A 19,388-nucleotide genomic window follows, 5' to 3' on the forward strand; every position below is an offset into this window, starting at 1 on the left:
ACTAAACTGAACTGAACTCTGAAAACTGGACTGTAAGTTTCAGTTTACCAGAACTTCAGTGTTAAGCTGCTTTGACACAATCCACATTGTGAAAGTGCTGTATAAAAAAAGATTAAATGAATTGAATCAAATTATTAACAGTATATGTTAACACTAACTGATTTATTTGTAACAATTTAGGTGAAGCCTGACATGAAACGACTCAAACTCTCCGAGCTATGAATGAGCAACCTTGTATTCTTGTCAGCCTGCAACATTGCATCATAGTCTAAATATAAGGATGCGTAATTGTTAATCCCAGCCTTTTTTTTAAGGACTTGTAGTGTGTTGTTTAAATATTTCGTCAGATTGGCTTAACCCTGTGGGGGCAGGACCGGAAAAGTACGTTCAAGCTCTGTCTTCAACAATGCAAATTTTTCTGTCATTTCATTTGATCTCGCCCGCAAACCGCGATTCTCCACCTCCCTCTCCCATGCACCGTAGGCACACCAGTATCAAAGGTTCAATCCCTAAACAGACCTGGGGAAACACGGCAAGTGTTATATATTCAGGCTGCGAGCCAGAGAGATTGCAAAAAGAGGCAGATGGATGTCAGAGATATCAAATCAGATCGCATAGTGAAGTCGGCTCGCTACCGATTATGATTCCCCTCTCCTCCTCCTCCCGGAGTGACTAAAAGTATAATTGCTCCAGTGACTCTCACAAAGGCATGTACAAAATAAACATGTAAACAAAAATTAAGCAGGGACGCTGTTATTTTTGTCCTGTGGGAATGTGGCGGGGGGGCTTTTAGGAAGATGGCGAAGGAGGGGGAAAAAAAAGATGTGTTGTCAGTTACACTCAACTGGTGTCATTCGCAGCTCCGAGGCTGGTCCTATTGAATGCCTGTAAAATAGCAAGCGTAAGACTTGATTGTAATTATGCTGGAACTAATATGCTTTTCAAAATGAGCCATTATGAGCTAATGCCGCACTGCAAAAAGCCCTGTCTGTTTTTGTCACTCTGTCTTGGGTAGTTTGCAAGGTACAGCTGATATTGAGGACATTGGTTACGGTATTAAAAAAAAGGGAGGCTGCATTGAATCTCGCCGTAATGTCGAGCTAATACTGATTCAAAGGCAATCTGAGCAGATGAGGTTGGAGACGCCTCTACCTCCTTCTCTACTGTGTCATGGAGGCTTTTTATTATCCGCCATCCCTGACTAATTCCTGGGATTCTGATGATGTCAAAAGCTGCACTTTGAATTCCGGCTCAATCGTGCTTTTCAATTGTCTTTTTCATAAGGATCTTTGACATCCTTTTAGGATCTTAGGTTGGGTAATGATATATCGAACTCTATTTTCAGATGAGCTGCGCAAATCACTTTTGATGCTGTCGGGTGATATAATTAAAATGATAAAGATAGATCATGCAGACAAAGAGAGCTGGGATTTTAAGTAGTTATCCATCTTTACATTTTGCTCACAAAAAGTGCTGTGGTGTATACTATGGCAGCAGATGGTATTTTGTTAAATGCCATGCAATGATTATAGTATACTGTGTCATATTTGTATGCAGTTTATTTAGAAGGAGCTCAATTTAATGCTGAAATTTCTTATTGGATCTTTGACTCAGTGATATCCATATACTCTTTACATTGGGCAAAAGACATTTTAAGCAATGTACTATGGTGTATAATATGGTATTATGATGGTACCAGATGGTATTTGTTGTAAACCGTGCAATGAAAAAAACATCCGTAATTTTACATTTTATTTCCGGCAGCTGGAGTGCCGAAAAAAAACCCTGTAAAATAAGGGCCGGTAAATTACAGAAATATAATATATATATATATATATATATATATATATATATATATATATATATATATATATATATATATATATATATATTTACCGTTAAATAACAGATAGTAAATTACAGAAATTTAGCAGAAATTTTAATTTAATTTAATATCTGTTTTTTTACGGTAAATTTATATATATACGGTGTATATATATATATATATATATATATATGTATATATATATATGTATGTATATATATATATATATATATATATATATGTATATATATATATATGTATGTATATATATATATATATATATATATATATATATATATATATATGTATATGTTTATATATATATATATATATATATATATATATATATATATATATGTATATATATATATATATATATATATATATATATATATATATATATATATATATATATATATATATATATATATATATATATATATATATATATATTCGGTATGTATATGTATGTATGTATGTATGTATGTATGTGTGTGTATATATATATATATATATATATATATATATATATATATATATATATATATATATATATATATATATATATATATATATATATATATATATTAGGGGTTTAGGGGTGGAGCCTCCTTTTTAAAATTGTAAATTTTTGTATGACTGAACTTGTTCGAATTTGTATAATTAGCCAATAAAATGTCAAAATGTAAAATACTTACGTTTCCTCATGAGGTCAGGCTGGATATATGGTCATATATGAACATATACATTATATATACACAATTATAGTTAATGCATTTTTACATATATGTACATATTTGTAATTCTAATGATTCTAAAAAGAAAATCAAATAGCCATCTTTGCCATATATTTTGAAATCCAAATATGTCAATTTTGTGATTTGCATATATTACCATATATCAGATTTCTATATTGAAAGTTGTTCTTCACTCCTAAAAATCTTTAAGAATCCTTTAGTATCTTTAATATCCTTATAATATTTACATTGACACAAAGGCATACTTGATATATAATTCTTATAATGTTTTCTAAGTGTAATATTAGCTCAAAAATGAAAATGTTTTTTGTATGGAAGCAAATTGAAGGATAATTTTAGCATCTTTTCTTTTCAAAATACATAAGCATAAGAAATAAATTAATAAAGTCACCTACATCTTTAAAATAACTATTAAATACATGTAAAATTGTCCAAAGAATAGTAAAAAAACAACCTAAAACATTAAAGGCAAAAAAAAACTCTATGCATTTCCTATCAAGCAAAAATAAACTTATTCTGGAAGAAAAAGAAGTTCTTAAAAAGAAAGTCAAAGCAGTCGTTAGTTTTCAAAATTTCTGAGACAGATCCATACAGTTTTAGAACAACATGAGACTTTTTTCATTTTCATTTTTGGGTGAACTATCCCTTTAAGCCGACGTAAGCATAAACGACTGCTAAATTGAGCTAAATGTGTATGTTGGCTTAACTGTTGCAGATAATGGCCCCTAAATGGATGAGATTTGGCTTTAGTGATTCATGCATCCAAGAAGCAGACAACCTACTCGCAGCGCTTTATCTGCTCCTAGCCCTCTGCGCCATAAAGGTTTGGTTCTTACACGAAATACGATCTGAAATTCGTCTGTATGCACCTGATTCTGCTGCAAATTAAATACTCGGCACAAAGTCAACATTTCGTTAAAGATCACGTCGGGCCCTGGAGGAAAAACATTCAGGCTGTAGCGCCGAGTGAATGGAGCATAATTAGGCTTTAATTGGCTGATAAGTGAGCAGAGGACTTTATCAATATCCCCAGAACCCTCAAATAGAATTACAGCTTGGTTATTGTGTGGCGGATTAGTCAGGATGTACCTTATTGTTTTAAAACAGGGAAGAGTTCTTGTGAATTGACCTCACATCTTCTTGGGCTTAATTGCGTTTAAAGTGGAAATTAAGTGCTGCTTTTTTTGGGTCCCCTGATTACTGTGTGTTAAATGTAGCGCATTTTAATAATCGAGGAATGATGATAGTTTAGTTTAAAATAGACACACGACTTTCATATACTTTCAGCCTTCTTGTTTTAAACTTAAACAGTTCGCAAGCTGATCCATTTTCACATTAGCAGAGACTAGGGCTGTGCAATGAGACTATATATTATTCCATATCAATATAAATATTGAAAGTTTATCGTTTCGTATTATAGTCTATCGTTTATTTCGTCATGAAATACGTTGTTTACTGTTACATGTTCATGTGTTTATTTATATATTTTTGCTATTGTTGTTGCCCTCTAGAGTTCTGTACCTGTTTTCTTTTGATTAAGTAGATATCTTTACACCTGCGGATTATTGGCAGCCTACGTTATAAGAGCCCACGCTGCAGCACTTTGAAGGCAGGGTCTTGAGTGGCCATCCACACGCGGAGTTGTGCTCCCTTTGTGCTCAGGCTTAGATTTGCTGTGAAACCTTCCATACTTTCTTATTATTTTGTTTGGTTATCTTAACAAATTCCCTTAGACCTATCCATTTTTGTTTTCCCTCATTTGATTATGGCTGTGGCTGTAACATAATTGGGGGCTCGTCCGGGATATTTTCAATACTTTGTCATAATTTATATTATATCATAATTTATATTGTATTATATTGATATATTTATAATTTATTTAACTCCAATATTAAACTGTCTTAAAAGCATTGTGAGAAAGTTACAATCTTGAAAACACAATGCTACATTTTGCATTTCATTTAAAGATATATTTTTTTTAGATTTACTGTAGGTTGGACCTGTAGTTTTATATTTTATTAATATTTATTTTTGATCAAACATTTGCTCTGAAGTTCTAAATATGTAAATATATAACATGTGAATAAGTACATGTCTGAGTATATATAGTACTCAACATTTGAAAACAGTGAATATAGGTAATACATTTTAGTGCAAAACACATTTATTAAATGGATATATTAAAGATTATAAACATTATACACTTAAATTCATGCAAAATATTAAGGAAAAAATGCAAACCACAAAATTTCAATAATATATTTATTTTTTTGTTTCTCTTGAATTTTGCTCTTTTAATTTTTTTATTTAATATTTTTCTCTAACTTATACTTTTGGGTATGCTAATTTTGGACCATCGTCCAAGTTTTTTTTTTTTTTTTTTTTTCAGATGAGCTTCAAATTTGGCTTCAGTGCTGACTAATCCAATGTATATCCACAAATATAACATTGTAAAATGAAGATATTAAATTAAATCAGATATTTGTGAGAGGTGTACTCTTATATGTCGAGAGCTTTATATTAAAATGTCCTTTACATGTGGTCAGTATATGTAAAGTTGAAGTCAGAGTTATTAGCCCCCTGTTACCCAATTCCTGTTTAACAGAGAGAAATTTAACACATTTCTAAACATAATAGTTTTAATAACTCATCTTTAATAACTTTTTTATTATTTTTTTTATTTTATCTTTGCCATGATGACAGTAAATAATATTTGACTAGATATTGTTCAAGACACTTCTCTACAGCTTAAAATGACATTTAAAGTTAATTAGGTTAACTAGGCAGGTTAGGGTAATAAGGCAACTTTCTGTTTCACAGTTGTTTGTTCTGTAGACTATCGAAAAAAAATTAGCTTAAAGAGGCTAATAATTTTACCCTTAAAATGTCTTTTAAAAAATTTAAATCTGCTTCTATTCTAGCCGAAATAAAACGAATAAGACTTTCTCGAGAAGAAAAAATATTATCAGACATACTGTGAAAATTTCCTTGCTCTGTTAAACAAAATTTGAAAAATATTTTAAAAATAAAAAAAAGTCAAAGGTGGGACTTTAACTGTATATACACAATTAATTGATTGAATTTGCACAAATGGTACTATATAATGATATATATCATTTTCAAGATATGCGTTTACTCACATTGTGATGTGAGATTTCTGTCACATCACCCAGCCCTAGCAGAGTCCATATGCTTGTAGCATATTACACGTCTGCCTTAACCTATCTGAACCCATTTGCGGCTTCTGTTCCCTTGATAAAAGCTAGCATCCCAATCAGTGGATCTCTTTGGGACAGAGATGAGGCCTGTATCATTCCTCTCTCGCTGCTCTATCTCTGCCAGCATCTGTTTCATTATCATAATCCTGTGCTGTTGTCAGGGGGCCTGTTGACCTCCGTCTTGGGCTCGCAAGGCGGCTGAGCTGGAGCTTGAGAGACGCCAACAACAACCTGAGTTTCGTTTCCAAGTTTTGCCCATTGATTACATGTGTTTTGCAAGAATATTTCAATGCGGATACGGTTACAGTATGGTCGTAATTAAAAAACGAGCAGGCTTTGATGTGTCGAATGTGTGGTCATTAAAAAACAAAGAGGCGCGAGGGCAGTGAACGCTGACAGAATCTTGCCTCATGAATCATGTGGCGAAACTGTGCAATGAAACAAAAATCACAGCGGCACGTCTTTCCCTCCCCCTCAGGACGCCGAGGTGACTTTGGAAAGTGATCCGTAGACCACTGCGCCAGTCTCAAGTGTTGTCATGGTGTGTTAGCAACAAATCGCTCTGGCGCATCCTCATGAAAACCAACAAAGGGATATCCAGGATATGTACATATTCAACTTTGTATATTCAAGATTTGTGTGTGTGTGTTGGAGTGCCAGGCAGTGTTGCAAAAAAAAAAGAAATCAATCTTTATTAAAAGGGGGAAGATGGAGGAATTGATTTAATGAATGCGGACTCATGTCCTGCGGTCGCATGTAATCCATTGAGAATCATTGAGCCAGAGCTCGGGGAGACAAAAAGACATTCTGCGAAGACTGCTCGAGTGGCCTGTAATGATAGTCTCCATATAATCCGCTAATTCCTTGTTTAATTAAACTCCAGAGCCGGTCTGGAGACTGCAGCAGTATTGGTTCATCTTGAAGCAGTTGCATTGCGGAAGACCCTTGTTTTCTTGTGTCGTTCATGTAGTTGCACCAAATACTTGCACATGCACTGAGAAGAATGCATGTGTAAATAAACAAGACCCTAATTGTTTATAATGTCTTCGTACTGAGACAGATTTCCTAGAGTTTGGATCTATTTATTGATCATTTGAGCAGGAATAATGTATGCATGAATATGCAAGCATACAGTCTTGGGGGAAAAATCATATATTGCAATTGTAAGGTTTAGGATTGTAATATTTACCTTTTTCCATCACACCGGATGTGTGTTTACTGTACAAGTTGCATTGAGCTGGGGGTTGTTTTTTTCCCCCCAGTTTCAAATGCACCCAATACTTGTACATGCACCGTGAAGAATGCATGTAAATACACAAGACCTTTCTTGTATATCATTTCCTCCCACCTCGTACTAAGATTTATTTCCTAGAGTTTGGTCCTATTTATTGATCATTAATTTGGTGCACCAAAAAAAAAAAAGGATGCATGGATATGCAAGTGTTGGGGAAAAGGTAATATATTACATTTTAAAGTCACATTATGTTACTTTTTTAAGAGTAAGATAGGCTTAAGATTGTAATGTAAACCTTTTTTTTTTACCCAACACACTTGGATGCATGTTTATTGTTCCAGTTGCATTGAGCTGGGGGATTTTTTTCCCATTGTCAATTTTAAGTGCACCCAGTACTTGCACATGCACCAGAAGAATGTATGTGTAAATACACAAGACATTTGGTGCACCAAAAAAAAAATGTATGCATGGATATGCAAGTGTTGGGAAAAAGGTAATGTATTACAACCTAAAGTCAAATTTTGTTATTATTTGTAAGAGTAGGATAGGCTTAAGATTGTAATATATACCTTATTTTACCCCTCACACTTGGATGTGTGTTTATTGTTCCAGTTTCATATAGCTGAGGATTGTTTTTTTCCCCATAGTCAATTTCAAGTGCACCCAATACTTGCACATGCACCAGAAGAATGCATGTGTAAATACACAAGATCAGAGTTTGTTTGTGCCTTTGTTGTTTATAATTCCCTTGTATCTCATACCAAAATGGACTCCTTAGAGTTTGGTCATATTTATTGATCATTTAGTTCGGTGCACCAAGAAGAATGTATGCATGGATATGCAGGTGTTGAGAAAAAGGTAATGTATTACAATCTAAAGTCACAATATGTTACGTTTTTAAGAGTAGGATAGGCTTAAGATTGTAATGTAAACCTTTTTTTTTTGTCCAACACACTTGGATGTGTGTTTATTTTTCCAGTTGAGCTAAGGGATTGTTTTTTTCTTTCCCCCATTGTCAATTTCAAGCGCACCCATGCACCGAGAAGAATGCATTCGCTGATACTCACGGACATACTCGCACACCCATGCACATACTAATATACACACACTTTCGCACTCCCACAGGCCCTTTTGTAACCTCTTTTCCTGGCAGCCTATCAGCTGCAGAAGAGGCCTGGCAGATGGGGGTTTGAGAGAGAGAGATGATCAGGCTCCGGTCTGGCAGAAGGAAACGGAGATGCAGGAGAGAAAGTCGTGTGAAGTGGTCCAGGGTGCAGGAACCTGCTGATCAGCAGTGGGCAGAGAGCGCACACCATGGCTCAAAGGAGATTTGTCTCCGCTGTGGCAGCTGTGGCGTTGCGGGGGAAGGAGCTTGGAGCCCTTCTTTCTGTCTTTCCCCCGTGGATGATGCAAGACCAAAGGGCCTGGAGCAAGACTCACGCTACGCTGCTTGTTAGCACTCATGCGTTTTAAGAAAGCAAATGTAGAAGTGTGATTTTTGTGACAGGACCTTTCACGAGCTTTCTGCTGCCGTGAATAGATATACAGAGGTGGCTCACAAATAAAGTATGATGCAATTTTAGAATCAATTATCATGGTAATGTATTTCAGTAATATATCTTAACACACTCCATATCTCTCCTTACAAATGCTCGTCTTGGCTCGGTCGTAGTAGTGTTCGTCTTTGTGCCGGGGAAATACTCCTCTGGCTAAAATGCAAACTGCCAACTGCGATCTGCACTTGTCTTTGACTGGATGCCTGCAAAAAAAAAAAAAAGTAATGTAAAATATGTTGTAATATATTTTGAACACTAGCTTGAAACACAAAGAGAGAGGATTCAATGGCCCAGAAGTCTCACACATTCTTATTTCAAACACTTGCTCTTAGGAGCTAGCCCCAGGCCGCTACAGAAAGAATAAGGCGGACGTGCGAGAGCAAGGTGTCTGGTGTAGATTACCCTAACCCTCACAGTTACGTCCCCCAGGCCTCTCCAGGGCTCAGTGGCAGGATTATGTGTCTGAAGACTTCTCACATATGAATAAGACCCAGTCAAACGGTAGTATCTAGGGCTCCATTGACACATCGAGATAACGGAAGCATTAATATCACCGTGATAGCCGGTTTCGGTTTTCAGGATCATTTTCCATTGACTAATTCGTGCTATGCTACCATAGTTGATGACAGCTGAGATTTTCAGTTTCTGTACAAAATAACCTAGCAGTTTTTAATCTTCTGAGACTTGATGCTCAATGACTTACTTCCAAACTGTGTGCGCAGGTAATCGCACGGACGAAGGTTCAGACGTGGAGTCAGAGCCAGACCTTCCTCTGAAGAGGAAACAGAGACGCAGTCGTACCACATTCACAGCGGAGCAGTTGGAGGAGCTGGAGAAGGCCTTCGAGAGGACACACTACCCTGACATCTACACCAGAGAGGAGCTCGCACAGAGAACCAAACTGACCGAGGCTCGTGTACAGGTCAGATATGTTCACTTGCGCTACTTACAGTGCATGACACTGATCTGAGCTAAAGTGAACTGCACTTCAACAGTGGCATTAATACCAAAAACTTTTTTATTAATACCAGTCCTTTTTCACATATCCGGGTTTCTTTAGTAGATAGTTGGGTTAACTTAAGATGCTGATTACTATAGTCGGCGCCAGTGGTGTAGTGGTCAGTGCGTCGACATATGCACTCTGATGCTCGCGGTGACCCGGGTTCGATTCCGCCTTGCGTCCTAGGCCAATCCTTTATCGTCTCCCCATGCTTTCCTGTTAGTTCTCTCTACTGTACTGTCAAAAATAAAGGTGAAAACCCCGAAAAAATAATAATAAAAAAAAGATGCTGATTACTATTAAACGTATAGTAACAGTCTTGTGAAAAGGGCCCATAGCTTTACTCTCTTTTCATCATCAGTGTAAAGCTGCTTTGACAATCTATACCAGGGGTTCTCAAACTCAGTCCTGGAGGTCCGGTGCCGATTTTAGCTCCAACTTGCCTCAACACACCTGCAAGGATGTTTCTACACTCTCAGAAATAAAGGTACCAGAGCTGTCACTTGGGTGGTACCTTTTCAAAAGGTACACATTTGTACCTAAAGGGTCCATATTGGTATCTTAAAAGTAAATATTAAAACCTATAAATTAACACTTTTGTACTTTTTAGGTACTAATATGTACCCTTGAAGTATTAATACGGACCCTTTAGGTACAAATTTGTACCTTTGGAAAAGGTACCACTCCAGTGACAGCTCTCGTACATTTATTTCTGATTATGTAAGGCCCTGTTTACACTAATACTGCGTTTTAAAATGAAAATGATCCATGTCCACACTGATGTTTCACCCAGCATTTCTGAACAATGAAATTCTCCATCCACACTACACCGCTAAAAACGCACATCACGTGACCACAGACATGCACTGCGGCATGCACTGCAGCATACTTACACATCTACCCATAGCCATATGAAAGCTGTGCTCGTCCAACTGTATATCAAGGATCTACAGCTGGATCTAATCTCTCTATAGTTGTTAAACGTGACATTTAATTAATCTTGTTGTCTTTAATTAATGACATATTCCCCGATAGGGGCGATTTTAGGATTTTTATTTTAGGGGGCTCAGCACTTTATAAGAAAAAAAAAAAAAAAAAATATATATATATATATATATATATATATATATATATATATATATATATATATATATATATATATATATATATATATATATATATATATATATATATATATATATATATATATATATATATATATATATATATATATATATATATATATATATATATATATAGTGGCAGTGGCGCAGTAAGTAGTGCTGTCACCTCACAGCAAGAAGGTCGCTGGGTTGCTGGTTCGAACCTCAGCTCAGTTGGTGTTTCTGTGTGGAGTTTGCATGTTCTTCCTGCCTTGGCGTTGGGTTTCCTCTGGGTGCTCCGGTTTCCCCCACAGTCCAAAGACATGTGGTACAGGTGAATTGGGTAGGCAAAATTGTCCGTTGTGTATGAGTGTGTGTGTGAACGGCGAAGGCAAAGGGCGGCGAAGGGGTATGCGTCAGCGCCGTAGCATACGCTGGCGTTTGACGCAGAAGTATAAATCAGCCTTAAAAAGGCGTTTTCATCGTAACCAAAAAGCTCAGTTTTCAGCGCTCAAAAGGCGTAGTGTGAACTAATGGCATAACCATAGCAAAACGTATGCATTTTAAGACTAAAACATATTAGTGTAAACAGGGCCTAAAAAGCTTAGTAAGAGCTTGATTAGCTAGCCCAGGTCTGTCTGATTGAGGTGGGAGCTAAAATCTGCAGGAGTGCGGAGATTGAGAACCCCTGATCTACACTATTAAAAGCACTATAGAGACAAACATGTATTGAATATCGAGCCTGACCCTTGATCAGTTATAGCTGATTGGCTTTCAGAAAGCCTCATTTCTTCTCTCGTCGTCCTCTGTTTATTGCCGGTGTTTGTCATATTTATTTATTCAGCAGAGACTAATTGTTTGACCTCCCCTCCACTCCGGGACTACATCAGTCTTGTTCAGATGTCAGTTGGAGCCCGGCCCTATTACTTGCACTCTTCTTTGGGATGCTTCCTGACAGTTTGTGAACCCTGCAGTTTTATGTAACATCGCAAAGCAAATACGGTAGAATTATAGCAGCAGCTGCACTCTGAGCTAGTGGGAGACGAAAAGAGGGATGGGGGAAAAAGAGAAGGGAAGAAAGAAGAACAGACAAAATGCATTCCTGATGGATTTCTCATCTCTTCCCTTGGCCGGCGATCGCTTCCCAGCACTTGAAAGCTGGCCGCACTTGTAAATCCCTCTACATATCAGAAAGGATCCCTCTGGACCTCTCTGGGGACTCTGTTCTCTGACAACAACATTAATCAATCAAGCGCTTGTAAAAGACTCTGCAAGGTGGGGGTCGGGGCTCTAGGTTTCTCCAAACTCTCATCCTCAAGTTGTCCTCTTTTGGATCCCAACTACCTTGGGTTCCTCAGCAGAAAATATACAAGGCAGGGTAACCGATTCAACATATGTCTTTGTCTGTCTCTGAGCATTCAAGGAAGAAGACGTATGTGGCTAAATGGTTGCTTCCACACTCTTGGGAGAATGTTGAGAGATTTATGCTATGCCTGTTTTCTAGTAATATTTCACACATGATGTATTTAGGGGACCGATTTGCATTGATTGTAGGTTTATGTCGGCTAATCTCCGGTGTATGTCAGAACATTCATTATTACTTAAACAGCATTGCACAAGATAGCAATGTCTTGGGGATTTCGGGAGAACGAAAGGGAAAAGTCCCATGTAAAATTAAAAAGAAATCCACTATGCATATTAGTTATGATGATAAGGTGAAAGAAAACACATCTAATTGGTCAATGCAAAGCCACATGGTTGTCAAACACAAGTGTCTTCTGTTCCAGTCTGTTACAACAACCAATGAGCCATGTTTGTAGGTCAGTTGTGCGTTTTTTGGCCCACACCAATCCCCAAGGGTGTATTTATGGTAACTAATAAAAAAGACAAGAGATAGGACCAGAGGAAAACCTTGAACAAGGCCGAATAGCCAAAAGGACACATCTTCCCCCTCTCGCATAATAGGGCTAAAGGGATATCATGTGAAAAGCTGAGGTATTCGAGTCATGGATATAATTTGTTAATGCAATTTTTCTCATAATCTAATTCTGGAACACTTTGAAAATCTCCAAAGGTCAACTCAAAGTAAATCTGCAGAGAAGGTCACCCTGAGAAAGTGACTCTGGTTAAGCACGGTAAATAATGGCCGTAGGTCTTCAATGCTGCTTGGTCCGGTGTTGGGGTGGGGAGGGATTGTGTGTGATTTCTCTATGGAGTCTATTGTGAAAGTTCTTCCCCCTCCTCAAAGCAGCCCTCCTTTAAATGTGTGTTTTTGCCATTGCCTTTTTTTTTTAACTGTTAAAGGAGTCAGTCTGTTGAAGTGCTCATGCAGATTTACCCATAAAAGTGCAGTTCATCGTAGCGCACACTTTGACCTCCCATTGGACTGACATTAAAGGGCACCTAATGCGTTTAACCCACCCAAAGCACTAATTCAGTGAGGTGTTCGGGTTTGGCATGATACTCAACAATACATTCCACGGCTTGTACATGGCAGCTGCTTTGGCATAGACCTTTAAATGTGTTTGAATAAAATATGACGTGCTGTTTCATGGCAAGAATGCATAATATTCTTCATGCAGTTACCATTAGGACCATTTCACAGACGTTCCCACTGGTTTGGCTTGGGATATGTGGGCAGGTTTGTGTATAGAGATTCCTCACAGGCCAGAGTGAGATCAGACCTTTGGCCCTGGCTGGTGACCTGCTCCGTCACAGCTGTGCAGACCCATCCGGCAGATGTCAGTTTAGTAGCAAATGAAGAGAAGGGCACTGGGGTGAGACAGGGGCCAAGCAAGGGGCCGCTCCACCCCTGGATCATCAGCTCCAGAGCATTTATGCTACACAGCCCTAGTTCTTTAGTCTTGGGGCAACTAAATGCATAGCAAGTGTGAGTTATGGTTAGGGCTAGAATATACTGTAATTAAGGGGATGGTTTGACCCAGGGGTGTCCAAATTCAGTCCTGGAGGGCCGGTGTCCTACATATTTTAGTTTCAACCCCAATTAAACACACCTGAACCAGCTAATCAAGCTCTTACCAGATGTACTAGAAACTTCCAGGCAGGTGTGTTAATACAAGTTGAAGCTAATCTATGCAGGAAACCAGCCCTCCAGGACTGAGTTTAGACATCCCTGTTCTAGTATATCTAGTAAGAGCTTGATTAGCTGCTTTGAGTGTGTTTGATTGGGGTTGGAGCTAAACTCTCCAGGACTCTTGCCCTCCAGGACCGAGTCTAGACACCCCTGGTTTAACCGAAAAGGGTAAGACTTTATTTTGATGGTCCCTATTGCACATTTTGTTGACTAAGACTTGCATTGCAACTACATGCCAGTTAATTCTCACTTGAGTATGAGTAGACTGTCTGCTTAATATCTGCTGAAAATGCTCCTTCAACATTTAACAGACTATATAAAACTTTGCAAGTATGTGAACTTACACTAACCCTAACCAACACAATCTCACAGCAATTCGTAACTTTTTGATTTAGTGGCTAATTTGTATGAATTCGTACGATCTAATTTGTACAATTTAGTACGATTTGATTATCACCCAATGACGGTTGGATTTAGGGGTGGGGTTGGGTGTCATGCATCCTTTTTAATATTGTACAATTTCATACGACTGAACTCGTACGAATTCATTCGAATTAGACACTAAACTGCCAAAACGTAAAATACTTGCGTTTTCTCAAGAGATCTGGCTGCCCTAACCCTAACCCCGAAACAATAGTCTACTTATAATCTATTGAGAATTAGTTGACATGTACAGTTGAAGTTAGAATTATTAGCCCCCCAGAGTTATTAGCCCCCTTTTTATTTTTTCTCTCAATTTCTGTTTAACGTAGAGACGTTTTTGCAACACATTACTAAACATAATAGTTTTAATAACTCATCTCTAATAACTGATTTATTTTATTTTTGCAATGATGATAGTAAATAATATTTCACTAGATTTTCTTCAAGACACTTCTATACAGCTTAAAGTGACATTTAAAGGCTTTACTAGGTTAATTAGGTTAATTAGGCAGGTTGGGGTAATTAGGCGAGTAACTATATAACAATGATGGTTTTGTAGATTATCAGAAAAAAATTTGCTTAAAGGGGCTAATAATATTGACCTTAAAATATAGTAAAAAAAAAAAAAAAAAGAAAAAAAAACAAACAAGACTTTCTCCTAAAGAAAAAATATTTTCAGACATACTGTGAACATTTCCCTGCTCTGTTGAACATCATTTGGGAAATATTTAAAAAATAAATAAATAAAGTCAAAGGGGGGCTAATAATTCTGACTTCAACTGTATATGGTTAAAAAATAAAATAATTTCACATAAAATCTCAGATTTTTTATTTTTAATTTTTGTACAAAATTCTGCACAGGAATAGCAAATAAAATCCACAGCTTCGGTCTGTGCCCACATATTAACTGCCAGTAATAAGTTGTTTGCTGTTTATCAGTAATTAAAAAGCATGATCTTATTCTATATTACTAATCCTACCAATACCTAAACCAAATTACTATACTAACCCTTTGACTGCTGCTCTATCAAATGGTTGACCATGTTTTAAATAATGACTGTTAAAGTGATTTAAAGAATCATTGTTGGTTTATAAAAAATCAAACAAACATAATCCTGTTGCACTACTACACCTGATTTTTGGTTTTATTGTTAAAAAAATCAAGAAGCATGTTAAATGAGAATCTGAAATATTTTATTTCATACTTCAAAATAAAGGTGATTCAGTATTCAAAAATGTTTTATTTTTATTTTTTTTAAATAAATTGGTCTTACACTTCATATTTTCAGATTTTTCGAAGCATACAGTATGTATTAATTCCAGTACTTTTACCATAAACAGACATATCAACCATTTGGTAGGGGCTGATATTTTAGAACCCCAAATTTCTCTGCTGATATTTTAGAACCCCAAATTTCTCTGGCCCAGCTCTGGCCCACACCATCAACATTTGCTTGGCCCACATGCCGCAGTGAATTACGGTACATGACTGGACCAAGTCTGGCTTCCATACAAGAGGCAAACGTGGACCATATCTGGGCCAAGTCTCAGCCAAGTTAATAACCCATAACTGGGCCTGAAATGGGCCAGATATGTTGGTGTGTCACAACTGCAATTCTTTTTATAAACCATTAAGCATTTAGCTTTATGGCTGTGCTTTTTCTTGAAGCGACATGAGTGATAGAATTTTTTCTTTACTCAAAAGTAATTTAAATGTATTCAAGATAGACCAAACTTACGTGGCCCACATATACATTTTTAACATATGGGCCAAATACTAGATTTGATATCTGGCTCAAGTCTTGAGTGTCACCTGTAAGACGGTGCCACCTCGGCCAAACCTGGGCCATGTTTGGCCCTCGTGCTGTATGTCAGTGCCGGACAAATGCCTGCTGTGCCTGCTTTATGCCAAATCTGGGCCAGAATTCTTTGCTATTGGGTAAATTATGGGATATGTTGAAAAAAAAATGCATTGAGTGTGTTAACTTGTGACATTAGGTGTTAAGAATTGCATTACAAACCTTTTTTTGTCTTGGTGGGGTAGTTAAAGGGGTAATAATTATTTATAAGCAGCAAATTAGGAGTTAAATAAGCTAAAATATTAGCTAATGGTTTGTCAATAGCGAGAATTGTACCTTAAAATAAAGTGTGAACAAAATAAGTCGTTCCTGGAGAGCAGTTTTTATGTACAAAACAATTAATTTTCTATTATTGGATGATCTACATCCTAATGATTCCAGCTATTCCAGTCTTCCTCAGATCCGCTCTGGTTTCATCCGATAAATCTCACCAGCATCACTTTTAATTTGTTGTGATGGTAGCAGAGATGCTAAAAGGTTGTGACAGGGTTACGTAGCCTAGCATAGCCTTTTCTCCCTGTGGCTTCACAGTCCTGCTGCTTTACTTTCATGAGGTGAATGAGCACCACATAAATGCCTTGTGACATCTGAGGGAGTCGAGCCAGCATTCAGTCCATTAGCGGAAGGGGAAATGCTTGCTAGTGTTAGCTAGGTGAAGCGTTTTTAACCAGCAATAAAAAAAAACAAAGTGGCAGGAGGCAGAACGTCTGGTGCTTGTTACAAATCAGCCATGATGAAGTGAATTGCATTCTATTCCTATTCGGTCTGAAGTTTTTAAGAGGCTGCGGCGGCTCCACTTCACTTAGCAGTCATAAGAGAGCGGCGCTGCTGGCTCGTGCTACTCCTTTCCGAAATAGAAACCCTTTCACAAGCCGTGTGCTTTTTTTTGCATGCAGCTATTATAGTTAGTAGAATCTAATAAGGTGTAAGCATTTCCCTTTATGAAGCGTACAAATCAATTTGGCAGGAAGTTAGCCCTTCTCTACCTGAGAGTTTCAATGCTAGCTGCTAACAGGAGGTTGTGTCACAGCTGAAGCATTGACATTAATATAAATGTAAATATTTAGGATGTAAAGTTCATACAGGGTATTAATTAAGAAAAAAAATTAAATGGAAAATGTGTAATGTGTAAATCACCGTGGCTCAGTGGTTAACACTGTTGCTTCACAACAAGAAGGTTGCTGGTTTCAGTCCTGACTGGGTCAGTTGGCATCTCTGTGTGGAGTTTGCATGTTCTCCCCATGTTGGCGTGGGTTTCCTCTGGGTGCTCCAGTTTCCCCCTTAGTCCAAACACATGCGCTATAGGTGAATTAGATAAACAATATCATATGCTGGAATAGTTGTCGGTTCATTCTGCTGTGGCAACCTTTGAAATAGAGACTGAGCCAAAGAAACATGTATGAATGTATAATATAAAAGGGATAGTTCACACAAATTATATTCTGTCATTGTTTACTCATGTGGTTTTAAGCTTTTAGGAGTTTAAAGAAGATATTTTGAAGAATGCTGGTTGCTGGGACTCATTGACGTCCATAGTAATAATTATATGGAGGTCAATGCTACGAACATTCTTCAAAATATCTGTTTTTTTGTTTAACCCTCTACCGTGTGGTGTTGCCTTATGGCAGCATGGTATTTATGTTCATTTCCCTGCCACTGATTCTTCAAGACCAACATCCTATTTTTGTTGTTGTTGTTGTCGAAAAGATAAGACCTTAGTTTAGCCAATGATGTGCTTTGGTTAAGTCACATGACTAGCAGTGCTTTTCTGTCGCTCAATTTCTGACAGACAGTTGTTTATTGTGAATAATCGTCAATAAAAACAAAGGATCAACTCATGTCAGATCCACAAAAAAAACCTGGGACATCACATCCAGTAAGTTGTGCTGGCATATTCACAACTCTTTTTTTTTTAAATCAAATTAGTTGTTTGTAAATTGATCAAATGTATGTGTTGCCAAATGCAAGAGTGGAATGTGCAATATTGCAATAGGTTAGCTAGCCAGCAAGGTCAGCTGTGATCTTTTAAGTTGCAACAATAACAACATATAATGCTGATTATTCATATGATAATAGAATTTGAAATATGGATGAAATCAAATTTGAATGGAAATACTTCTGATTAGATATAAATACAGGGAGTGTGTTAGTGAGGACTACCATGTTCTACATTAAGTGAAAGAAGAAAAGAACAGAACTTGCTCTTCCTGCAGATGAAAGTGAGGATATGAGCAGGGCCAGACGGAATCTGCGGACGTTTTTTGCTATTTCTGCAGAGAATTTTGGTAAAAATCTGTGGATTTCTGCGGAATTATTTTGGGAGTATCCAGCGGAGTATCATAACTAAAACCCTAATACAAGAAAGAAAAAGTAATACCTTTATAACTTTAATTTAATGTTTAAAATGCAAATCCAATTAGATTTACTTCATTTGATAAACAAAGCAAGTCTCTTAAATAATATCTTTACTAAAAGACAGAACATATTACTTAACAAACTGTGTTGTACAAAAATCAGATGAACATTTAATAATATTGCTGTGGTCTGAACGTATTATAAAGTTGATGACGACAACATTGCCTTAGCAAACTGCGAGATATGTAAACTTGGAATTGCCTGCTGGATATTTTATGTTGAGGTGCTGTTTGTTTGTATATTACATTTTATATTTACTGTTGAACTAAAGTCCAAAGTGAGGAATTTGTGTAATTTATTACTTGATTATTCAAGCTGCCTCACAGAAGTGCTCTGTTTGTTAACAGAGTTGTTGAATGTTAAAATAAGGTGAATTAAATAAAAAATAAGGAACATCCTGGATCTGTTTCTCCACTTTTTTTTTTTATATATTATAGAAGTATCGGATCGGGTTTAGGTAACGGTAGATACTCAAAATCAAATGGCTCAAGGTCAAAAAAACCTGATCGGGACATCCCTAATTGTTAGCTAGCAGCTACATTATTCTGAAGCACCTGGATTGTTTTTAATTGTTCTAATATTTACTGGAGAAAATATTTATACCTACTGTATACATGATAATACAATATTATGTTTGTTTTCAGTAATATTCAGCAAAAAACAATGGAATAAATAAGCTATTGGAATAACAGTTGTTGCAAAGTATGTTTAAGGTGTCATTTATAAGTTATAAGCTTATAAATAAACTTGCTATACTGCAACACAGATTAAATCAAAACAAACATCAAAATTATATAATACAGGAAAAGTTCTCAATTATAAGTTGTTGCCATATGGAAACATGTCAATTTACCTTAAAAAATTCACCAATATATTTTAAAGCACTTCAAGTTAAGCTATTCT

At 36.6% G+C, this 19,388-nt stretch overlaps 1 protein-coding gene and 1 long non-coding RNA gene across 5 annotated transcripts in view; both read left to right on the forward strand.

The window, feature by feature from the left end:
* Positions 1 to 19,388, forward strand: part of LOC141376673 (uncharacterized) — a 227,007-nt gene that overhangs the window by 111,431 nt on the left and 96,188 nt on the right. The gene's annotated exons all lie outside the window — the stretch shown is intronic.
* Positions 1 to 19,388, forward strand: part of pax7a (paired box 7a) — a 135,897-nt gene that overhangs the window by 32,915 nt on the left and 83,594 nt on the right. For 3 of the 4 annotated variants that reach the window (XM_009306286.4, NM_131325.2, NM_131332.2), the window contains 1 exon segment: positions 9,314 to 9,513. In XM_009306286.4, the coding sequence (XP_009304561.1) occupies positions 9,314 to 9,513 (200 nt within the window). 4 annotated transcript variants of the gene reach the window in all.

Source organism: Danio rerio, chromosome 11 (genome assembly GCF_049306965.1).
Source record: "Danio rerio strain Tuebingen ecotype United States chromosome 11, GRCz12tu, whole genome shotgun sequence".
Taxonomy (NCBI): domain Eukaryota; kingdom Metazoa; phylum Chordata; class Actinopteri; order Cypriniformes; family Danionidae; genus Danio; species Danio rerio.